Here is an 18,531-nt window from a genome sequence, read left to right on the forward strand (position 1 = left end):
GGGAAGGGATTTTTAGGGAAAAATTCCCAAGGGAACATTCCCAAGGGAATGAAGGATTTAGGGAAAGATTCCCAAGGAAATTAAGGATTTAGGGAGAGGATTCCCAAGGGAAAGAATCAGGGATTTAGGGAAAGGATTCCCAAGGGAATGGAGCATTCCCAAGGGAGGGATTTGGAAGGGAAGGGATTTAAGGAAAAATTCCCAAGGGAACATTCCCAAGGAAATTAAGGATTTAGGAAATGATTCCCAAGGAAAAGAATCAGGGATTTAGGGAATGATTCCCAAGGGAATCAGGGATTTAGGGAAAGGATTCCCAAGGGAAAGAAACAATCAGGGATTTAGGGAAAGGATTCCCAAGGAAAAGAATCAGGGATTTAGGGAAAGGATTCCCAAGGGAATGAGGGATTCCTGTGGGAGCTCAGGATTCCCAAGGAAAAGACAGGATTCCAAAAAGAGGGGAGGGATTTAAGGATTTTTAGGGATTTAGGGATTTTTCGGGATTTAGGGATTCAGAGAAGGGAAGGAATTCTGGGAAGAGATTCTGGGAAGGAGTTCAGGAAAAAGAAGGGATTTAGGGAAAGAATTCAGGGAAGGGATTTAGGGATTTCAGGGAAGAGATTTTGGGAAGGAATTTAGGGAAGGAATTCAAGGACAGGATTCAGGGATTTAGGGAAGAGATTTAGGGATTTTAGGAAGGGATTTCAGGGAAGGGAAGGGATTTAGGGAACAGATTCAGGGAAGAGATTTTGGGAAGCAGTTCAGAGATTTAGGGATTCAGGGATTTAGGGAAGGAGTTCAGGGAAGAGATTTCGGGAAGGGATTCAGGAAAGAAGGGATTTAGGGAGGGGGTTTAGGGAAGGAATTCAGGGAAGGGGCTCAGGTAAAAGGGATTTAGGGAAGGGATTCAGGGATCTAGGGAAGGGATTTAGGGAAGGATTCCCATGGGAGCTCAGGATTCCCTTGGGATCTCAGCAGGACCCTCCTGGATCAATCCCAGCTTTTCCCATCCCCTCAGGAGCTCAGGCTGGGCCTGAGGACCCCGACGATCCCGATCCAAGTGATCCCAAAGATCCCGATAATCTTGAGCCCAATACAAGTGATCCCAATGATCCCGATCCCAATGATCCTGATGTTGATCCCAAAGATCCCAGTGATCCTAATACCAGTGATCCCAATGATCCAAATCCTGATCCCAATTATCTCGATGACTCCGATCCCAGTGATCCCGATGATCCTGATCCTAAAGATCCTGATGTTGATCCCGATGGTCCCGATCCTGCTCCCAATGATCCCACTGATCCCGATCCTGATCCCAGTGATCCTGCTGATCCTGCTCCCAAAGATCCTGATCCCAGTGATCCCGATCCCGATCCCAGTGATCCTGCTGATCCTGCTCCCAAAGATCCTGATCCCAGTGATCCCGATCCTGATCCCAGTGATCCTGCTGATCCTGCTCCCAATGATCCCGCTGATCCCGATCCTGAACCCAAAGATCCCGATGTTGATCCCGCTGATCTCAATCCTGATCCCGCGGACCCCGATGTTGATCCCAGCCCCGATCCCAGCGATCCCGATCCCGCAGATCCCGCTCCGTGCAGGAGGTTGTAGACCAGGAAGTCGGCGCGGCCGCAGTACCGGGCAGCGAAGCCTCTCCCGTCCGGAGTGGGGTCAGAAAAAGCCAAATCCCGGGAATTCAGAATGGCCCCGAACACGAACGTGCGCCTGGAGTGGCAAAAGAAACGGGGAAAAAACGGGATTGGGAATCCAGATCCCGGCACTGGATCCCAGAGAAAGGGGAACGGGCAAAACCGGGAATGGTCGGAGGTGGGATTCCTGCTTTTCTCGCTGGAATTTTGGAGGTTTTTAGGGGAAATCTGGGGTATTCTTAGTCAAATGTCCAGGATTCTTTTCGGTCAAAACCTGGGATATTTTTCGTTGAAGTCTGGGAAATGTTTAGGCAAAATCCGGAATGTTTTTAGTTGAAATCTGGGATATTTTTAGTTGAAATCCAGGATATTCTTAGGTGAAACCAGGATTCCCAACGACAATCCCAGTTTTCCATGTCCATCTCTCTCCCCAAATCCCAGTTTCCCGTCTCCCTCCCAACCAGAATCCCACTTTTCCATGTCCCATCCCTCTCCAAATCCCAGATTTCCCTCCCCAAATCCCAGTTCCCCATTTTCACCCCTCTCCCTAAATCCCAGTTTTCCATGTCCAACCCTTCCAAATCCTGGTTTTCCCCTCCCCAAATCCCAGATTTCCCTTCCCAAATCCCAGTTTTCCGTCTTTCTCCCAACCAGAATCCCAGTCTCCCATATCCTTCCCTCCCTGAATCCCAGTTTTCCATGGCCATCCCTCCCCAGATCCCACTTCCCTGTCCTTTTCCCATGCCCCCCCTGCCTGTATCCCAGCATCCATCCATCCATCCATCCATCCATCATCCATCATCCATCCATCCATCATCCATCCATCCCTGATGTTCATTCCCAGTGTTCCTTCCCAGTGTCCATCCATCCATCCATCCATCCATCCATCATCCATCCATCCATCCATCCATCCATCATCCATCCATCCATCCATCCATCCATCCATCATCCATCCATCCATCATCCATCCATCCATCCATCCATCCATCATCCATCCATCATCCATCCATCCATCCATCCATCCATCCATCATCCATCCATCATCCATCATCCATCATCCATCCATCCCTGATGTTCATTCCCAGTGTTCCTTCCCAGTGTCCATCCATCCATCCATCCATCCATCCATCATCCATCCATCATCCATCCATCCATCCATCCATCCATCCATCATCCATCCATCCATCATCCATCCATCATCCATCATCCATCATCCATCATCCATCCATCCCTGATGTTCATTCCCAGTGTTCCTTCCCAGTGTCCATCCATCCATCATCCATCCATCATCCATCCATCCATCCATCATCCATCCATCCATCATCCATCCATCATCCATCCATCCATCATCCATCCATCCATCCATCCATCCATCATCCATCCATCATCCATCCATCCATCCATCATCCATCCATCATCCATCCATCCATCATCCATCCATCCATCATCCATCCATCATCCATCCATCCATCATCCATCCATCCATCATCCATCCATCCATCCATCATCCATCATCCATCCATCCATCATCCATCCATCCATCCATCCATCCATCCATCCATCCATCCATCATCCATCATCCATCATCCATCCATCCATCCATCCATCATCCATCCATCCCTGATGTTCATTCCCAGTGTTCCTTCCCAGTGTCCATCCATCCATCCATCCATCCATCCATCATCCATCCATCCATCATCCATCCATCCATCATCCATCCGTCCATCATCCATCCATCCATCATCCATCCATCCATCCATCCATCCATCCATCCATCCATCCATCCATTCCCGGTGTTCATCCATTCATTCCCACGTTCATTCCCGGTGTTCATCCATCCATTCCTGGTGTTTTCCATCCATCCATCCATCCATGAATCCATCCACGAATCCATCCATCCATCATCCATCCATCCATTCCCAGTGTTGTTCATCCATCCATTTATCCCCCCGTCCATTATCCCATTATCCCATCATCCCATGCCATCCTTTATCCCACCCCATTATCCCATTATCCCATTATCCCATCCCACCTGAGCGCATCCAGCATTCTCCGGGCAATCCCGCAGCGCCGGCGTGATCCCAGCACCCAGATCCGGCTGATCCCGCACACGGCCGGCTCCGGATCCAGGGAGCAGCGCCAGGCACGGAGCGCCAAGGGATCCCGGGAATCGCCCCGGGAATGCTCCGGGGGGTCGGGGAGTGGCGCCGAGCCCGGCTCCGGCAGCACTCGGAATGCCTGTGGGAATGGGGATGGGAAATTTGGAATGGGAAAACTGGAATGGGAAACCGGGAACGGGGAAATGGAAATGGGGATGGGAAACTGGGAATGGGGACTGGAAGTGGGAAAGTGGGAATGGGAAACTGGGATTGGGAAGGGAGATAGGAATGGGAACTGGGATGGAAAACTAGGAATGGGGACTGGGAATGGGGGATGGAACTGGGAATGGGAAACTGGGAATGGGGATGGAAAACTGGGAATGGGAATAATGGGATGGGGATGAGAACTGGGAATAGGGATGGAAAACTGGGAATAGGAATGGGAATGAGGATGGGAAATTGGGAATGGGAACAGGAATGGGAACTGGAGACAGAAAACTGGAAATGGGAACTTGGAATGGGGATGGGAATAATGGGAACTGGGAATTGGGATGGAAAACTGGGAACGGGAATAATGGGAATGGGGATGGGGACTGGGAATGGAAAACTGGGAATGGGACAATGGGAATTGGGAATGGGGCCAGGAACTTGGAATGGGGACTGGGAAATGGGGCACAGATCCTGGGAATGGGATTGGAAAAGTGGGATTGGGGCACAGGTGCAGGGAATGGGAACAGGATTGAGACTGGGAATTGGGAATTGGGGATTGGGGACTGGGAAATGGGGATTGAGAAATCGGGATTGGGGATCGGAAAATTGGGGTTGGAAAATCGGGATTGGGAATTGGGAAATCCGGGTCAGGGCCATCCCAGGGATCCCTCCCAGGATTCTCCGGGAATTCCTTCCCAGCTCCCGTTAACGGGAATCCTTCCCAGCCCGATCCATCCATCCATCATCCATCCATCATCCATCCATCCATCCATCATCCATCCATCATCCATCCATCATCCATCCATCCATCATCCATCCATCATCCATCCATCCATCATCCATCCATCCATCATCCATCCATCATCCATCCATCCATCCATCATCCATCCATCCATCCATCCATCCATCCATCCATCATCCATCATCCATCCATCCATCATCCATCATCCATCCATCATCCATCCATCATCCATCCATCCATCCATCCATCCATCATCCATCATCCATCCATCCATCATCCATCATCCATCCATCATCCATCCATCCATCCATCATCCATCCATCCATCCATCCATCATCCATCCATCCATCATCCATCCATCCATCCATCCATCCATCCATCATCCATCCATCCATCATCCATCCATCATCCATCCATCCATCCATCCATCCATCCATCCATCCATCATCCATCCATCCATCATCCATCCATCATCCATCATCCATCCATCCATCCATCATCCATCATCCATCCATCCATCCATCCATCCATCCATCATCCATCATCCATCCATCCATCATCCATCCATCCATCATCCATCATCCATCCATCATCCATCCATCCATCCATCATCCATCATCCATCCATCCATCCCTCACCGTCCCCAAATCAATCACTTATCATCAACCCCTAATTAATAACTAAACCCTCATTCATCACTAACCAAGCGCTAATTAACGGCCAATCACAAATTAATCCCTAATCACTGATTAACCCACAGTTAATAACCGATCACTAATGCATCACTAATCTGCCGGTTGCCAATTGCCAAGCACCAATTAATCTCTGATCATTCATTAATTGTTAATTAATAGCTGGTCTCTAATTTGTCATTAACCAACCAATCACCAATGAACCAGTAATTAATTACAGATCAGGCACTGATTAATCACTAATTACCCATTAACCAGATCCCCAAACCATCAATCAATCGGTCTCTAATAAATCAATCACTTCAATTAATCAATTTAATCAATTTGAGTTAGTCAATGAGTTAATCAATCAATTAATGAGTCAATCAATCAATCAATCAATCACTTAACGAGTCAATCAATCAATTAATCAAAGAGTTAATCAATTAACGAGCCAATCAATTAACAAGTCAATCAATCAATCAATGAGTCAATCAATTAACGAGTAAATCTATCAATTAATGAGTCAATCAGCGAGTTAACAAATTTTAATGAGTTAACGAATCAATCGATGAGTTCATCGATCAGTTAAGGAGTCAATCAATTAATGAGTCAATCACTTAATGAGTCAATAAATCAATTGATTAATGAGTCAATCAATTAACGAGTCAGTCAATCAATCAATGAGTCAATTGATTGATTAATGAGTCAATTGATTAACAAGACAATCAATCAATTAACAAGTCAATCAATTAACGAGTCAATCAATCAATCAATCAATTAATGAGTCAAATCAATCGATTAATGAGTCAATCAATCAATTAACAAGTCAATGAATCAATCGATTAACGAGTCAATCAATCAATCCATTAACGAGGCAATCGATCAATTAACGAGTCAATCAATCAATCGTTTAACGAGTCAATCAATCAATCGATTAACGAGTCAATCAATCGATTAACGAGTCAATCAATCAATCGTTTAACGAGTCAATCAATCAATCGATTAACGAGTCAATCAATCGTTTAACGAGTCAATCAATCAATCGATTAACGAGTCAATCAATCGATTAACGAGTCAATCAATCAATCGATTAACGAGTCAATCAATCAATCGATTACTGAGTTAATCAATCAATCGATTACTGAGTTAATCAATCAATCGATTAACGAGTTAATCAATCAATCGATTAACGAGTCAATCAATCAATTAACAAGTCAATGAATCAATCGATTAACGAGTCAATCAATCCATTAACGAGGCAATCGATCAATTAACGAGTCAATCAATCAATCGATTAACGAGTCAATCAATCAATCGATTAACGGGTCAATCAATCAATCGATTAACGAGTCAATCAATCAATCGATTACTGAGTTAATCAATCGACCAATCAACCGATCGATGAGTTAATTAACGAGTTAATTAATTAATTAGCCATTCGTTTCCTGACCTGCGTGATGCCGTGCGCGGCCAGGCAGCCGAGGACGGAGCCGCTGCCGGGGCTCACGAACAGATAAACGTGGGATTGCTCCGGGAAAATCTGGGAATTCCGCCGGGAATTCCGCCCCGGCTCCAGGGGATTATTCTGGGATGGCTCCGGGCACCACGGGGTCCCCGCTGGGAATCCCAGCTCGGAATCCACCAGAGCCAGAACCTCCTGTGCCTGCCGGGAGAAACGGGAATGGTCGGAATTCCGGGAGAAATGGGGATTCCAGGGAAATGGAGATCATGGGAATTCCAAGGGAAATGGGAATTCCAAGGGAAATGGGGATCATGGGAATTCCAGGGGAAATGGGAATTCCAAGGGAAATGGGGATCGTGGGAATTCCAGGGGAAAGGGGGATCGTGGGAATTCCAGGGGAAATGGGAATTCCAGGGAAATGGGGATCGTGGGAATTTCAGGCGAAATGGGGATCATGGGAATTCCAGGGAACACCGGGATGGGAATCATGGGAAAAACAAGATTGGCACCGGGAATTCCCATGACAATGGGATGGGAAGTCCCACAGAAAGCACCATGGGGATTCATGGGAACACTGGGATGGGAATCACACGAATTCCTTGGAAAAACGGGATGGGATCCATGGGAATTCTAGGGAGCAGCAGGATGGGGGATCACGGGAATTCCCAGGAAAACTCAGATGGGAATTCCCGAGGAAACTAGGATAGGCTCCAGGAATTCCCTGGAAGAATGGGATTGGTATCAGGAATCCCCAGAAAAAGGGGGAAGGACACTGGGAATTCCTGGGAAAACCGGGATGGGAAATCTCAGGAAAAACAGGCTGGGCTCCAGGAATTCCCAGGAAAAATGGGGTTCGCATCAGGAATTCCAAGGAAAACAGGATTTGTTCCCAAAAAGAAGGCCGGGTTCAGGCAGGGAATCGGGATCTAGGGATGGGGGTGGGGTGGGAATCAGGGATCAGCTCCCGTTCCCAGAGGAAATCCCAGGGAATTCCCAGTACCTTCCTGATGGCGTATTTGGGATCCCCGGGCTGGATCAGGACGATTTTGCCATCCCAGAATTCCGCAACCACGCGCTCCTTCTTCCAGCCCTGCCGGGAAAATCCAAAAAAACCCCAACTTCAGGATTGGGGGATCCCGGGATTCAGGGATTGGGGGATCCTGGGATTCCAGGTTTGGAGGATCCTGGGATTCTGGAATTAGGGGATCCCAGAATTCCAGGACTGGAGGATCCTGGGATTGGAGGATTCCAAGATTCTGGGATTGGGGGATCCTGGGATTCCAGGTTTGGAGGATCCTCGGATTCTGGAATTGGGGATCCCAGAATTCCAGGACTGGGGATCCCGGGATTGGAGGATTCCAAGATTCTGGAACTGGGGTATTTTGGGATTAGCAGATCCCAGGATTCCAGAATTAGGGGATCCCAGGATTGGGGGAACCCAGAATTCTGGGATTGGGGGATCCTGGGATTCCAGGTTTGGAGGATGCCAAGATTCTGGGATTGAGGGATCCCAGGATTCTGGGATTAGAGGAGATCCCAGAATTCCTGGACTGGGGGATCCCAAGTAAGTGGATCCCAGGATTCCAGAATTGGGGGATCCCAGGATTGAACAATCCCAATATTCTGGGATGGGGGGATCCCAGAATTCTGGGATTGGGGGATCAGGGGATTCCAGGTTTGGAGGATCCTGGGATTCTGGAATTGGGGGATCCCAGAATTCCAGGACTGGAGGATCCTGACATTGGAAGGTCTCAGGATCCCAGGATTGGAGGATCCCAAGATTCTGGAATTGGGGGATCCCAGAATTTTGGGATTAGAGAGGATCCCAGAATTCTGGGACTGGGGGATCCCAGGTTTATGGAATCCCAGGATTTAGGGATTCTGGGATTCCAGGTTTGGAGGATCCCGGGACTCTGGAATTTGGCAATCCCAGAATTCTGGGTTTGGAGGGGATCCCGGAATTGGAGTATCCCAGATTTTGGGGATCCCGTGATTCTGGGATTGGGGGATCCAAGAATTCCAGGACTGGGGGATCCTGGGATTGGATGATCCCAGGATTCCAGAATTGGGGGATCCCAGGATTGGGGGAACCCAGAATTCTGGGATTGGGGGATCCGGGGATTCCAGGTTTGGAGGATCCTGGGATTCTGGAACTGGGGGATCCCAGAATTCCAGGACTGGAGGATCCTGGGATTGGAAGGCCTCAGGATCTCAAGATTGGAGGATCCCAAGATTCTGGAATTGGGGGACCCCAGAATTCTGGGATTAGAGAGGATCCCAGAATCCCTGGACTGGGGAATCCCAGGTTTCTTGGATTAAAGGATCCCAGGATTCCAGAATTGGGGTATCCCATCATTCTGGGATCAGGGGTTCCAAGAATTCATGGACTGGGCAATCCTGGGACTGGAGGATTTCAGGATTCCAGGTTTGAAGAATCCCAGGATTTCAGGACTGGAGGATCCCAGAATTCTGGGACTGGGGGATCCTGGGATTCCAGGTTTGGAGGATCCCAGGATTCTGCACTTGGGGAATCCAAGATTGGGGGATCCCGGGACTCTCGATCAGGATTTCAAGATTCCAGGATTGGAGGGTCCCGGGATTCTGGGAACCGCCGGAACAGGAATTGCTCTGGATTTCGGGAATGGGATCAATCCCAGCCATTCCTGGAGAGCACGGCCCAGGCTGGGATGGTCCCAGTTCCCTCTGGATACCAAATCCCAGCTGGACTGGGAATCCGGGAGATTCCCACCAGGAAAAGCCTCGGGAATCCATGGACTAGGACCACTGCCAGCATTCCCAGAATTCCCAGCCCATTCCCAGCCCATTCCCAGAATTCCCAGTCCATTCCCAGCCTATTCCCATTCCATTCCCAGAATTCCCAGCCCTGCCCTTCCCAGTCCATTCCAGGCCCATTCCCAGCATTCCCAGTCCATTCCAGGCTCACCAGGTAGCGGAGCCCCTCGCGGAGTCTCCGGTGGTGCTGGAGGTGCTGGAGCCGATCCTCGGGAATTCCGGGAGCGTAGAGCATCCCGCAGGATCCGCACTGCAGCGCCCCCAGCTGCCGCTGGCCCGCGTCCTGCCGGGAAAAGCGGGAATCGGGGCAGGGAATTCCAGGGAATTCCGGGAATCGGGGCAGGGAATCCCAGGGAAAAGCAGGAACCAGGGCAAGGAATTCCAGGGAAAGGTCAGGAATGAGCGGAGGGAATCCCAGGAATGCAGGGAATGAGGGCAGGGGAATTCCAAGGAAAACCGGGAAGGAGGGCAGGGAATCCAAGGATAAGGCTGGGAATCCAGAAAGGGAATTCCAGGGAAAGTTGGGAATGAGGGGAGGGAACTCCAGGAAAAGCTCGGGAACGTGAGCAGGGAATTCCAGGAAAAGCTCGGGAATGAGGGCAGGGAATACTCTGGAGAAGCTCGGGAATACAGAAAGGGAATTTCAGAAAAGTTGGGAATGCAGGGACGGAATTCCAGGAAAAGCCTGGGAATACAGAAAGGGAATTCCAGGAAAAGTTAGGAATGAGGGGAGGGAATTCTGGGAGAAAGCTGGGAATGAAGAGAGGGAACTCCAGGAAAAGCTTGGGAATGTGAAAAAGGAAACCCAGGGAAAAGTTGGGAATGAGGGGAGGGAATCCCAGGGAAAAGGTGGGAATACAGAAGGGGAATTCCAGGAAAAGTTGGGTATTGTGGAAAGCAAATTCCATGGAAAGACCAAGAATGAGGGGAGGGAATTATGGGAAAAGCTTGGGTGGGAATACAGAAAGGGAATTCTGGAAAAGTCTGGAATGCGGGAAGGAAATTCCAGGAAACGCTTGGGAACGTGAAGAGGGAATTCTGAATAAACCTCTGGAATGAGGGGAAGGAATTCTGGGAAAAGCTCGGGAATGAGGGGAGGGAATTCCGGGAAAAGTTGGGAATGAGGGCAGGGAATCCTGGGGAAAGGTCGGGAATACAGAAAGGGAATTCTGGGAATGTTGGAAATGAGGGCAAGAAATTGCAGGGAAAGTTGGGAATGAGGGCAGGGAATCCTTGGGAGAAGCTCAGGAAGACAGAATGGGAATTCCAGTTGGGAATGAGGGCAGGGAATCCTGGAAAAAGTCGGGAATGCGGCCGGGGAAGGGCAGGGATGGGAGAGGGCTGGGAATGGGGAGGGAAAGGGACGGGAATGCGGGATTTTGGGAAGGTGGGGTGTGTGGGAATGTGGGATTTGGTAAAGGAATGGGAAAGGATTTAGGGATGGGAATCTGGGAAGGAAATCCGGGGCGGGAATTTGGGATTTAGGGAAGGGAATGAGTTTGGGAAAGGATTTTGGGAATTTGGGATTTCAGGAGTTTGCAGCCCCAGGAATGGCTCCACATTCCAGGATTTTGGAAATTGGGATGCGATCAGGGATTTGGGATTTTGGGAATTTCCCCCTCCCCCGGTGATCCAAGGCTTTGGAAAATCCCCAAAAAAAACTGGGAGCGATCCCAAAGCTCCGGAATGATCCCCAGAATTCCCGGAATTTCCCCACTCCCAGTTGGGAATTCCCACTGTGCTCCTCCCAGTTTTCCCCACCCTCTCCCAGGAATCCCTTGGGTTGTCCCGGGCTCATTCCCAGGGAATTCCCAGATTTGCCATCCCACAGAACATTCCCGAATTCCCGGCACGTTCCCGCTGGGAATCTCACAATGATCATCTGGTCCCAGGAATGCTGCGAGGATTCCTTGGATTTCCTGGGAGCTTTTCCAGAGGGGCCGATCCCAAAGGGAGCCGGGAGCTCCTCCAGGGGCCTGGAAAACAGCAGGGAAAAACTGGGGAAAAGGGAGGGGAAAATGGGGAAAAATGGGAAGAGGAATGGGAAAAAATTGGGGAAAAAGGGGAAGTAAAAGGGGGAAAGGAAAAAGGGGGGGAAATGGGGAAAATGGGAAAAAAAAAAGGAAAACCAGGGAAAAAGCACAGGGAAAAAAAGTGGAAAAAAAGCAGGTGGGAAAATCTGGAGAAAACAGGGAAAAAGTGGGGAAAGGAGAGAGGGGGAAAAAAATGGGGAAAGTGGGAAAACCAGGTGGGAGAAAAGAGAGGGAAAGGAAAAAATGGGGAAAAAAAGAGGAAAAACAAGAGGAGAAAAGGGGGGGAAAAACAAGGGGAAAACTGGGAAAAAGTTGGGAAAAATTGGAAAAAAAGGGGGGAAAATTGGGAAAAGAGGGGGGGGAAATTGGGAAAAGGGGGGGGAAAATGGGGGAAAGCAGTTTGGAAAATCTGGGGGAAACAGGAAAAAAAATGGAAAAAATCAAGGCAAAAAAACAAGGGAAAAACTGGGGAAAAAAATGGGGAAAAAAAGATGGGGGAAAATCTGGGGAAAAGGAGGAATAAAAGAGGGAAATAAAATGGGAAGGACAAGAAAAGTAGGGAAAAGCATTTGGGAATCCCAGCATTTGAGATTCCCAGCATTTGAGAATTCCAGCATTTGGGAATTCCAGGATTTGGGAATCCCAGCATTTAAGAATTCCAGGATTTGGGATTCCCAGCATTTGGGAATTCCAGCATTTGGCAATCCCAGCATTTGGGAATCCCAGCATTTAAAAATTCCAGGATTTGGGAATCCCAGCATTTGGCAATTCCAGCACTTGGGAATCCCAGCATTTGAGATTCCCATCATTTAAAAATTCCAGCATTTGGGAATCCCAGCATTTGGCAATTCCAGCATTTGGGAATCCCAGCATTTGGCAATTCCAGGATTTGGGAATCCCAGCATTTAAGAATTCCAGGATTTGGGAATCTCAGCATTTGGGAATCCCAGCATTTGGCAATTCCAGCAGCACGCAGAGCGGGCAGAGGGGAGAATTCCAGGCTGGGAATTCCTGGGATTTCCGCCCCCACCCTGCTCTGGAAAAGCGGGAATGGGATCTCACCTCCTCCTGGTGGGAAGGAAGATGGGGAAGAGCCCGGCCGGGCACGGAGAGCCTGGAATAAAATCCCGGAATTCCGAGCGTCAGGAAAAGCGGGAACGCGGAATTCCGGCCCCAAAATCCCGGGAATTCCGCTTCCCCTGGATCCATCCCAGTGGGAATCCTGGGAATTGTTGGTGCCTCCGAGCCCAGAATTCCTGGGAAATCCAGGCAAAGAATTCCCAAGGTTTTCCCAACTCACCCAATTCCTTCTTCGGGCCGGAATCCCGGGAATCCGGGCTGGGAGAGGGCGGAATTCCAGAGGATTCCTGCTGGGGGAGAGAGGGGATTTCAGGGAAAACCTGGAATTCTGGGGGGGGGGGGTGGGGGAGGTGGGGGGAGGGGTCACCAGAGGGATTGGGGCTATTCCCAAGGATTTCCCAGTTTTTTTTTCCCAGGAATTCTGGGTCTGCTCCAGCCCGGGGAGTGTCCAGGGAAAGTCTGGATCACCCTGGGATTTGGGAACGGATCCCACCCAGAGCATCCTGGAATTCCGGGATCCAGGACACTCAGGATCCACCCCGAGGGGCTTTTTTTTTTATGGAATTCAGGGGTGGAAAAGGGGAGGGAGACCCTTCCTGGAATTCCCAGGGAATTCCCTGGATCCTTCCTGAATTCCTTCCCAGGGAAGGGCCGGATCCGATCCAGGAACGCTCCCAGGAAAGAATCCCGGGAATTTTTGGTGCCTTTTCCAAGGAGAAAAAAAAGGGGCTCTGGGAGAGCTGGAATTCGGGCCAGGAGCCAGGACTGGCTCCCCTGGGAATGGGAAGGGATTCCCAAAGAATTCCCAAGGAAAACACGGCAATTTGGGAGCATTTGGCTCCCAATGCAGATCCCAAATTTTCCGGCCTGGCAGGAAGCAGAAAATCGGGAGAACCTGGAATTGGCTCCAGGAAATTGGGAAAATCCCTGGAATTCCCAAGGAATCCCCCAGGAGCTCCAGAAGGAAAACCCAAAGGAGAATCACACAGGAATTCCAAAAGAAAACCAAAAACCACCCAAGAATTCCCGAGGAATTTCCCCCAGAAACCCCCAGGAATTCCAAAGGAAAATCCCAAAGTGAAATCCCACAAGAATCCTAAAGAAATTCCGAAGGAAAATCCCCCAAGAACAATCCCACAGGAATTCCCAGAGGAAAATGCCAAAAAAATCCCCAAAGAATCTCCCAGGAGCTCCCAAGGAAAATCCCAACGGAATCCCCAGAAATTCCCAAGGCTGTCCATCCCTCGGAGCCCTTCCCAAGGCCACAATTCCCAGGAATTCCCCGGAATTCTGCCCCATCCCTGCGCTCACCTCCTTCCCCACGTCACCCTCAGAATTCCCGGCGCTTTTCCCGGGAATTCCCTCCGAGCATTCCCGGTTTTCCTTCTCCTCTTCCCGCGCTTCCAGAATCCTTCCCGGCCTTTCCTTCCCCTCCTCCAATCCCGATTTTTCCAGGGCCTTTTCCGAAGGATTCTTGGCAGCTGCTCCGGAGTCTGCCGGGTTTTTCCCGGAAGAGGCTCCGGAGATTCCCGGGTTTTTCCGGGATCTCTTCCCGCTCTGGAAGAAGGCGGAGCCCAGCGGGAGCCGCAGCGCCGGCCGCACCCCCGCGCTCAGCACCCGGAATTCCGACTTCTTCCGGAGCACGCGATTCTGGGAATCGCCGGCACCGGAGTGCCGAGAATTCCCGGCGTTCCCGCCGCTTTTCCCCTTTGGAATCTCCTGCCGGGCCTTGGGATTGGCTTTGCCTTTGGAGCCGCGATTCCTGACGGGATTCCCGGAATTCCCGCCGGGATTCCCGGAATTCCCGGGTTTCTGCAGGATGTTCCCATCCCCCAGCAGCTCCCGGAGCCGTTTCCTCTCCAGAGGATCCAGGTAGGTCCTTTTCCCGTAGAAAGCCCCCACGGGAAGCTGGGAACTGTGGGGAGAGGCGGAGCCAGGCTGGGAATTCCCGGGAATTCCCGGATTTCCCTCTGGGATGTCCAATCTCCGGGAAAGCGCCGGTTTCCCGGGAAAAGTTTCCTCCTCCCGGTTTTCCTCCTCGGAGCTGGGAGACCACCGGATCTGGGAAGCCAGGAGCTTCTTCCCGGAATTCCAGCGGGAATTCCGGGATGGGGATCCGGGAAAAGCTCGGAGCCGTTTGGACACCGGGGTCTGGAATTCCGAGCAGGAGCTGGGAAAGGAAAAAAAAAACCAAAAAAACAAACAAACAAAAAAAAAAGGGAATGAGGGATCGGATCCTGCCTGGAATCATTGCTGGAAAAAATGGCTGGTGGGCCCAGAATGGGCTGGGAATGCTGCTCTGGGAATTCCTGGATCCAGGGGTTTGTGATTTCATGGAATTCCTGGATCCGATGATTTGTGATTCCAGAGATTCCGAATCCAAGTATTCCTGATTCCCAGGGATTCCTGAATCCCAGCATTCCTTGATCCAAGGATTTGTGATTCCAGAGATTCCTGAACCCAAGGAATCCTGAGTCCAGGAATTCCTGAATCCAGGGATGTGTTCAACCCAGGAATTCCTGAATCCAAGGACTTGTTCATCCCAGGATTCCGAATCCAAAGGATCCTGAATCCAAGGATTCCTGATTCCAGGAATTCCTTGATCCAAGGATTCGTGATTCCAGGAATTCCTTGATCCAAGGATTCGTGATTCCAAACATTCCTGAATCCAGGGACTTGTTCATCCCAGGATTCCATACCCGAGGACTCCTGACTGCAGGAATTCCTGAATCCAGGGATTTGTGACTCCAGAGATTCCCGAATCCAGGGATTTCTCCACCCCAGGATTCCAAACCCAAGGAATTTGCAATTCCAGGTCAGGGATGTGATGGAATTCCCACTCGGATCCCTCCTGGACTGATTTCTGTGGGAATTCTGGGACCCGGGGGGGGGAGGGGAAAAGCTTCTCCTTGGGAAAATGCACGGAATTTTAATCCGTGGAATTCCTGGGGAAGGAGCCTGGGATGATCCCGATCCATGGGCAGCGAATTCCCAATCCTGGAACACTCCAGGAGCAGGAAATCCAGAGGGATGGAGGCTCCCAGGAATTCCTGAATCCAGGGAATCCTTGGAAAGTTCTCCAGAGGCTGGAGGGGCTCCAGGAGAGTGGGAATTTGGGAAGAGGGACGGGATTGGAGCCAGAATTCCCGGATTTTGGGGATTTTTGGGAATGCTCCCCTCCCTGCTCACCCTTCGGGATCCCAGCTCCGTTTCCGGGGCGTTCCCGCGGCCGCTCCGGAGCTCCTGCAATTCCAGGATTTCCAGAGGTTGGGATGGAATTCCAGAGGGGAGAGAGGGGGAAAAAAAAAAAACCCAAACGGTTTGGAGGAGGGAGAAAATTGGGAAAAGAATGGGGGAAAAAATGGGAAGGAAGCACCGGGAACATCCGGGATGGAGATGCCAGGGATGGCCCATCCCAAAAATCCCACCCTAAACATGAGAGTTTTCCAGAAATCCCATCCCAAAATGCGGCCAGGAATTCCAGCCCTTCATTCCCAAAAATTCCCATCCCATTCCCAGGAATTCCAGCCCTTCACTTCCAAGAATCCCATCCCATTCCCAGGAATCCCATCCCATTCCCAGACATCCCATTCCTATTCCCAGGAATCCCATCCCATCCCATCCCACTCCCAGGAATCCCACCCCATTCCAAAGAATCCCACATTCCCAGAAATTCCCATTCCCAGGAATCCCATCCCATCCCATCCCACGAAACCCACCCCATTCCCAGGAATCCCACATTCCCAGAAATTCCCATTCCCATCCATCCAATTCCCAGGAATCCCATGTCATTCCCAGGAATCCCACCCCATTCCCAATAATCCCACATTCCCAGAAATTCCCATTCCCATTCATCCCATCCCCAGGAGCCCCATCCCATTCCCAGGAGCCCCATCCCATTCCCAGAAATTCCCATTCCCAGGAATCCCATCCCCTCCGAGCTCCCCCAGTTCCCTCAAAGCCGCTCCCTCAGAGTTCCTCGGAACCCCCCCAGAGCTCCCCTCAGAATTCCCCCTAAACCCCCTCCGAGCCCTTCAGATCCCCTCAAATCCCCCTCAAATCCCTCACGTCCCCTCAGATCCCCCTCGGATCCCCTCAGATCCCCCTCAGAGCCTCCTCGAGATTCCCCTCACAGCTCCCCCAGATCCCCCCACAGTTCCTTCAAAGCCGCTCCCTCAGAGCCCCTCAAAGCCCCCTCGGAACATCTCAGATCCCTCACAGTTCCCTCAGAGCTCCACGCAATTCCCTAAGAGCCCCTCAGAGCTCCTCACATCTCCCTCAGATCCCCCTCAAGATCCCCTCAGGACCCCCAATTCCCTCAGAGGCGCTCCCTTAGAGCCCTTCAGAACGCCCTCAGATCCTTCCAGACCTCCCCCAGAGCCCCCCAGAGCTGCCTCAAGATCCCCTCAGACTCCCCTGAGAGCTCCCTCAGAGCCCCTCGCATCCCCTCACATCCCCTCGCATCCCCTCAGATCCCCTCGGATCCCCTCACATCCCCTCAGGGCCCATCGCATCCCCTCAGAGCTCCTCACATCCCCTCAGAGCTCCTCGCATCCCCTCAGAGCTCCTCGCATCCCCTCAGATCCCCTCGCATCCCCTCAGATCCCCTCAGATCCCCTCGCATCCCCTCAGAGCACCTCGCATCCCCTCAGATCCCCTCGCATCCCCTCACATCCCCTCAGATCCCCTCGCATCCCCTCAGAGCTCCTCTCAAGATCCCCTCCCAGCTCCCCAGATCCCCCTCCGCACTCCTCACCGTTCCTTCAAAGGCGCTCCCTTAGGTCCCCTCAGAAGCCCCTCAAGATCCCCTCAGAGCCCCTCGCATCCCCTCAGATCCCCTCAGATCCCCTCGCATCCCCTCAGAGCCCCTCGCATCCCCTCAGATCCCCTCGCATCCCTCAGATTCCCCTCAGATCCCCTCGCATCCCCTCAGAGCTCCTCGCATCCCTCAGAGCTCCTCGCATCCCCTCAGGGCTCCTCACATCCCCTCAGATCCCCTCAGATCCCCTCGCATCCCCTCAGATCCCTCAGATCCCCTCGCATCCCCTCAGGGCTCCTCGCATCCCTCAGATCCCCTCGCATCCCCCAGATCCCCTCACATCCCCTCAGAGCCCCTCGCATCCCCTCACATCCCCTCAGATCCCTCACATCCCCTCAGATCCCCTCGCATCCCCTCAGAGCCCCTCGCATCCCCTCAGAGCCCCTCACATCCCCTCAGAGCCCCTCGCATCCCCTCAGATCCCCTCGCATCCCCTCAGATCCCCTCGGATCCCCTCACATCCCCTCGCATCCCCTCAGAGCTCCTCACATCCCCTCAGATCCCCTCACATCCCCTCAGAGCTCCTCGCATCCCCTCAGAGCTCCTCACATCCCCTCAGAGCCCCTCGGATCCCCTCAGATCCCCTCGCATCCCCTCAGAGCTCCTCGCATCCCCTCAGGGCTCCTCACATCCCCTCAGATCCCCTCAGATCCCCTCGCATCCCCTCAGAGCACCTCGCATCCCCTCAGATCCCCTCGCATCCCCTCAGAGCTCCTCGCATCCCCTCAGAGCTCCTCTCAAGATCCCCTCCCAGCTCCCCAGATCCCCCTCCGCACTCCTCACCGTTCCTTCAAAGGCGCTCCCTTAGGTCCCCTCAGAAGCCCCTCAAGATCCCCTCAGAGCCCCCTCACCTGAGCGCCGCCTCCGCCATGACCGCTTCCCGCCGTCAGCCGAGCCGCGCGCCTTCGAACCGCCCGCGCTGCTCTCCTATTGGCCGAACCTCACGTCAATCGACGAAACTCGCTCTCCATTG

The 18,531-nt window shown here is 51.6% G+C and overlaps 1 protein-coding gene across 1 annotated transcript; it reads right to left on the reverse strand.

The window, feature by feature from the left end:
• Positions 1–1,011: 1,011 nt before the first annotated feature.
• On the reverse strand, positions 1,012–18,429 carry ESCO2 (establishment of sister chromatid cohesion N-acetyltransferase 2). The gene is made up of 11 exons (XM_062490764.1): positions 18,410–18,429; positions 14,051–14,909; positions 12,960–13,026; positions 12,722–12,773; positions 11,500–11,602; positions 9,778–9,909; positions 7,834–7,923; positions 6,822–7,034; positions 3,679–3,884; positions 1,537–1,722; positions 1,012–1,480 (listed from the first exon to the last, which is right to left on the reverse strand). Exons 1-11 carry the CDS (start codon positions 18,427–18,429, stop codon positions 1,012–1,014), a joined length of 2,397 nt encoding a protein of 798 aa, XP_062346748.1.
• Between the last annotated feature and the right edge of the window lie 102 nt (positions 18,430–18,531).

Source organism: Cinclus cinclus, chromosome 3, assembly GCF_963662255.1.
Source record: "Cinclus cinclus chromosome 3, bCinCin1.1, whole genome shotgun sequence".
Classification (NCBI taxonomy): Eukaryota; Metazoa; Chordata; class Aves; order Passeriformes; family Cinclidae; genus Cinclus; species Cinclus cinclus.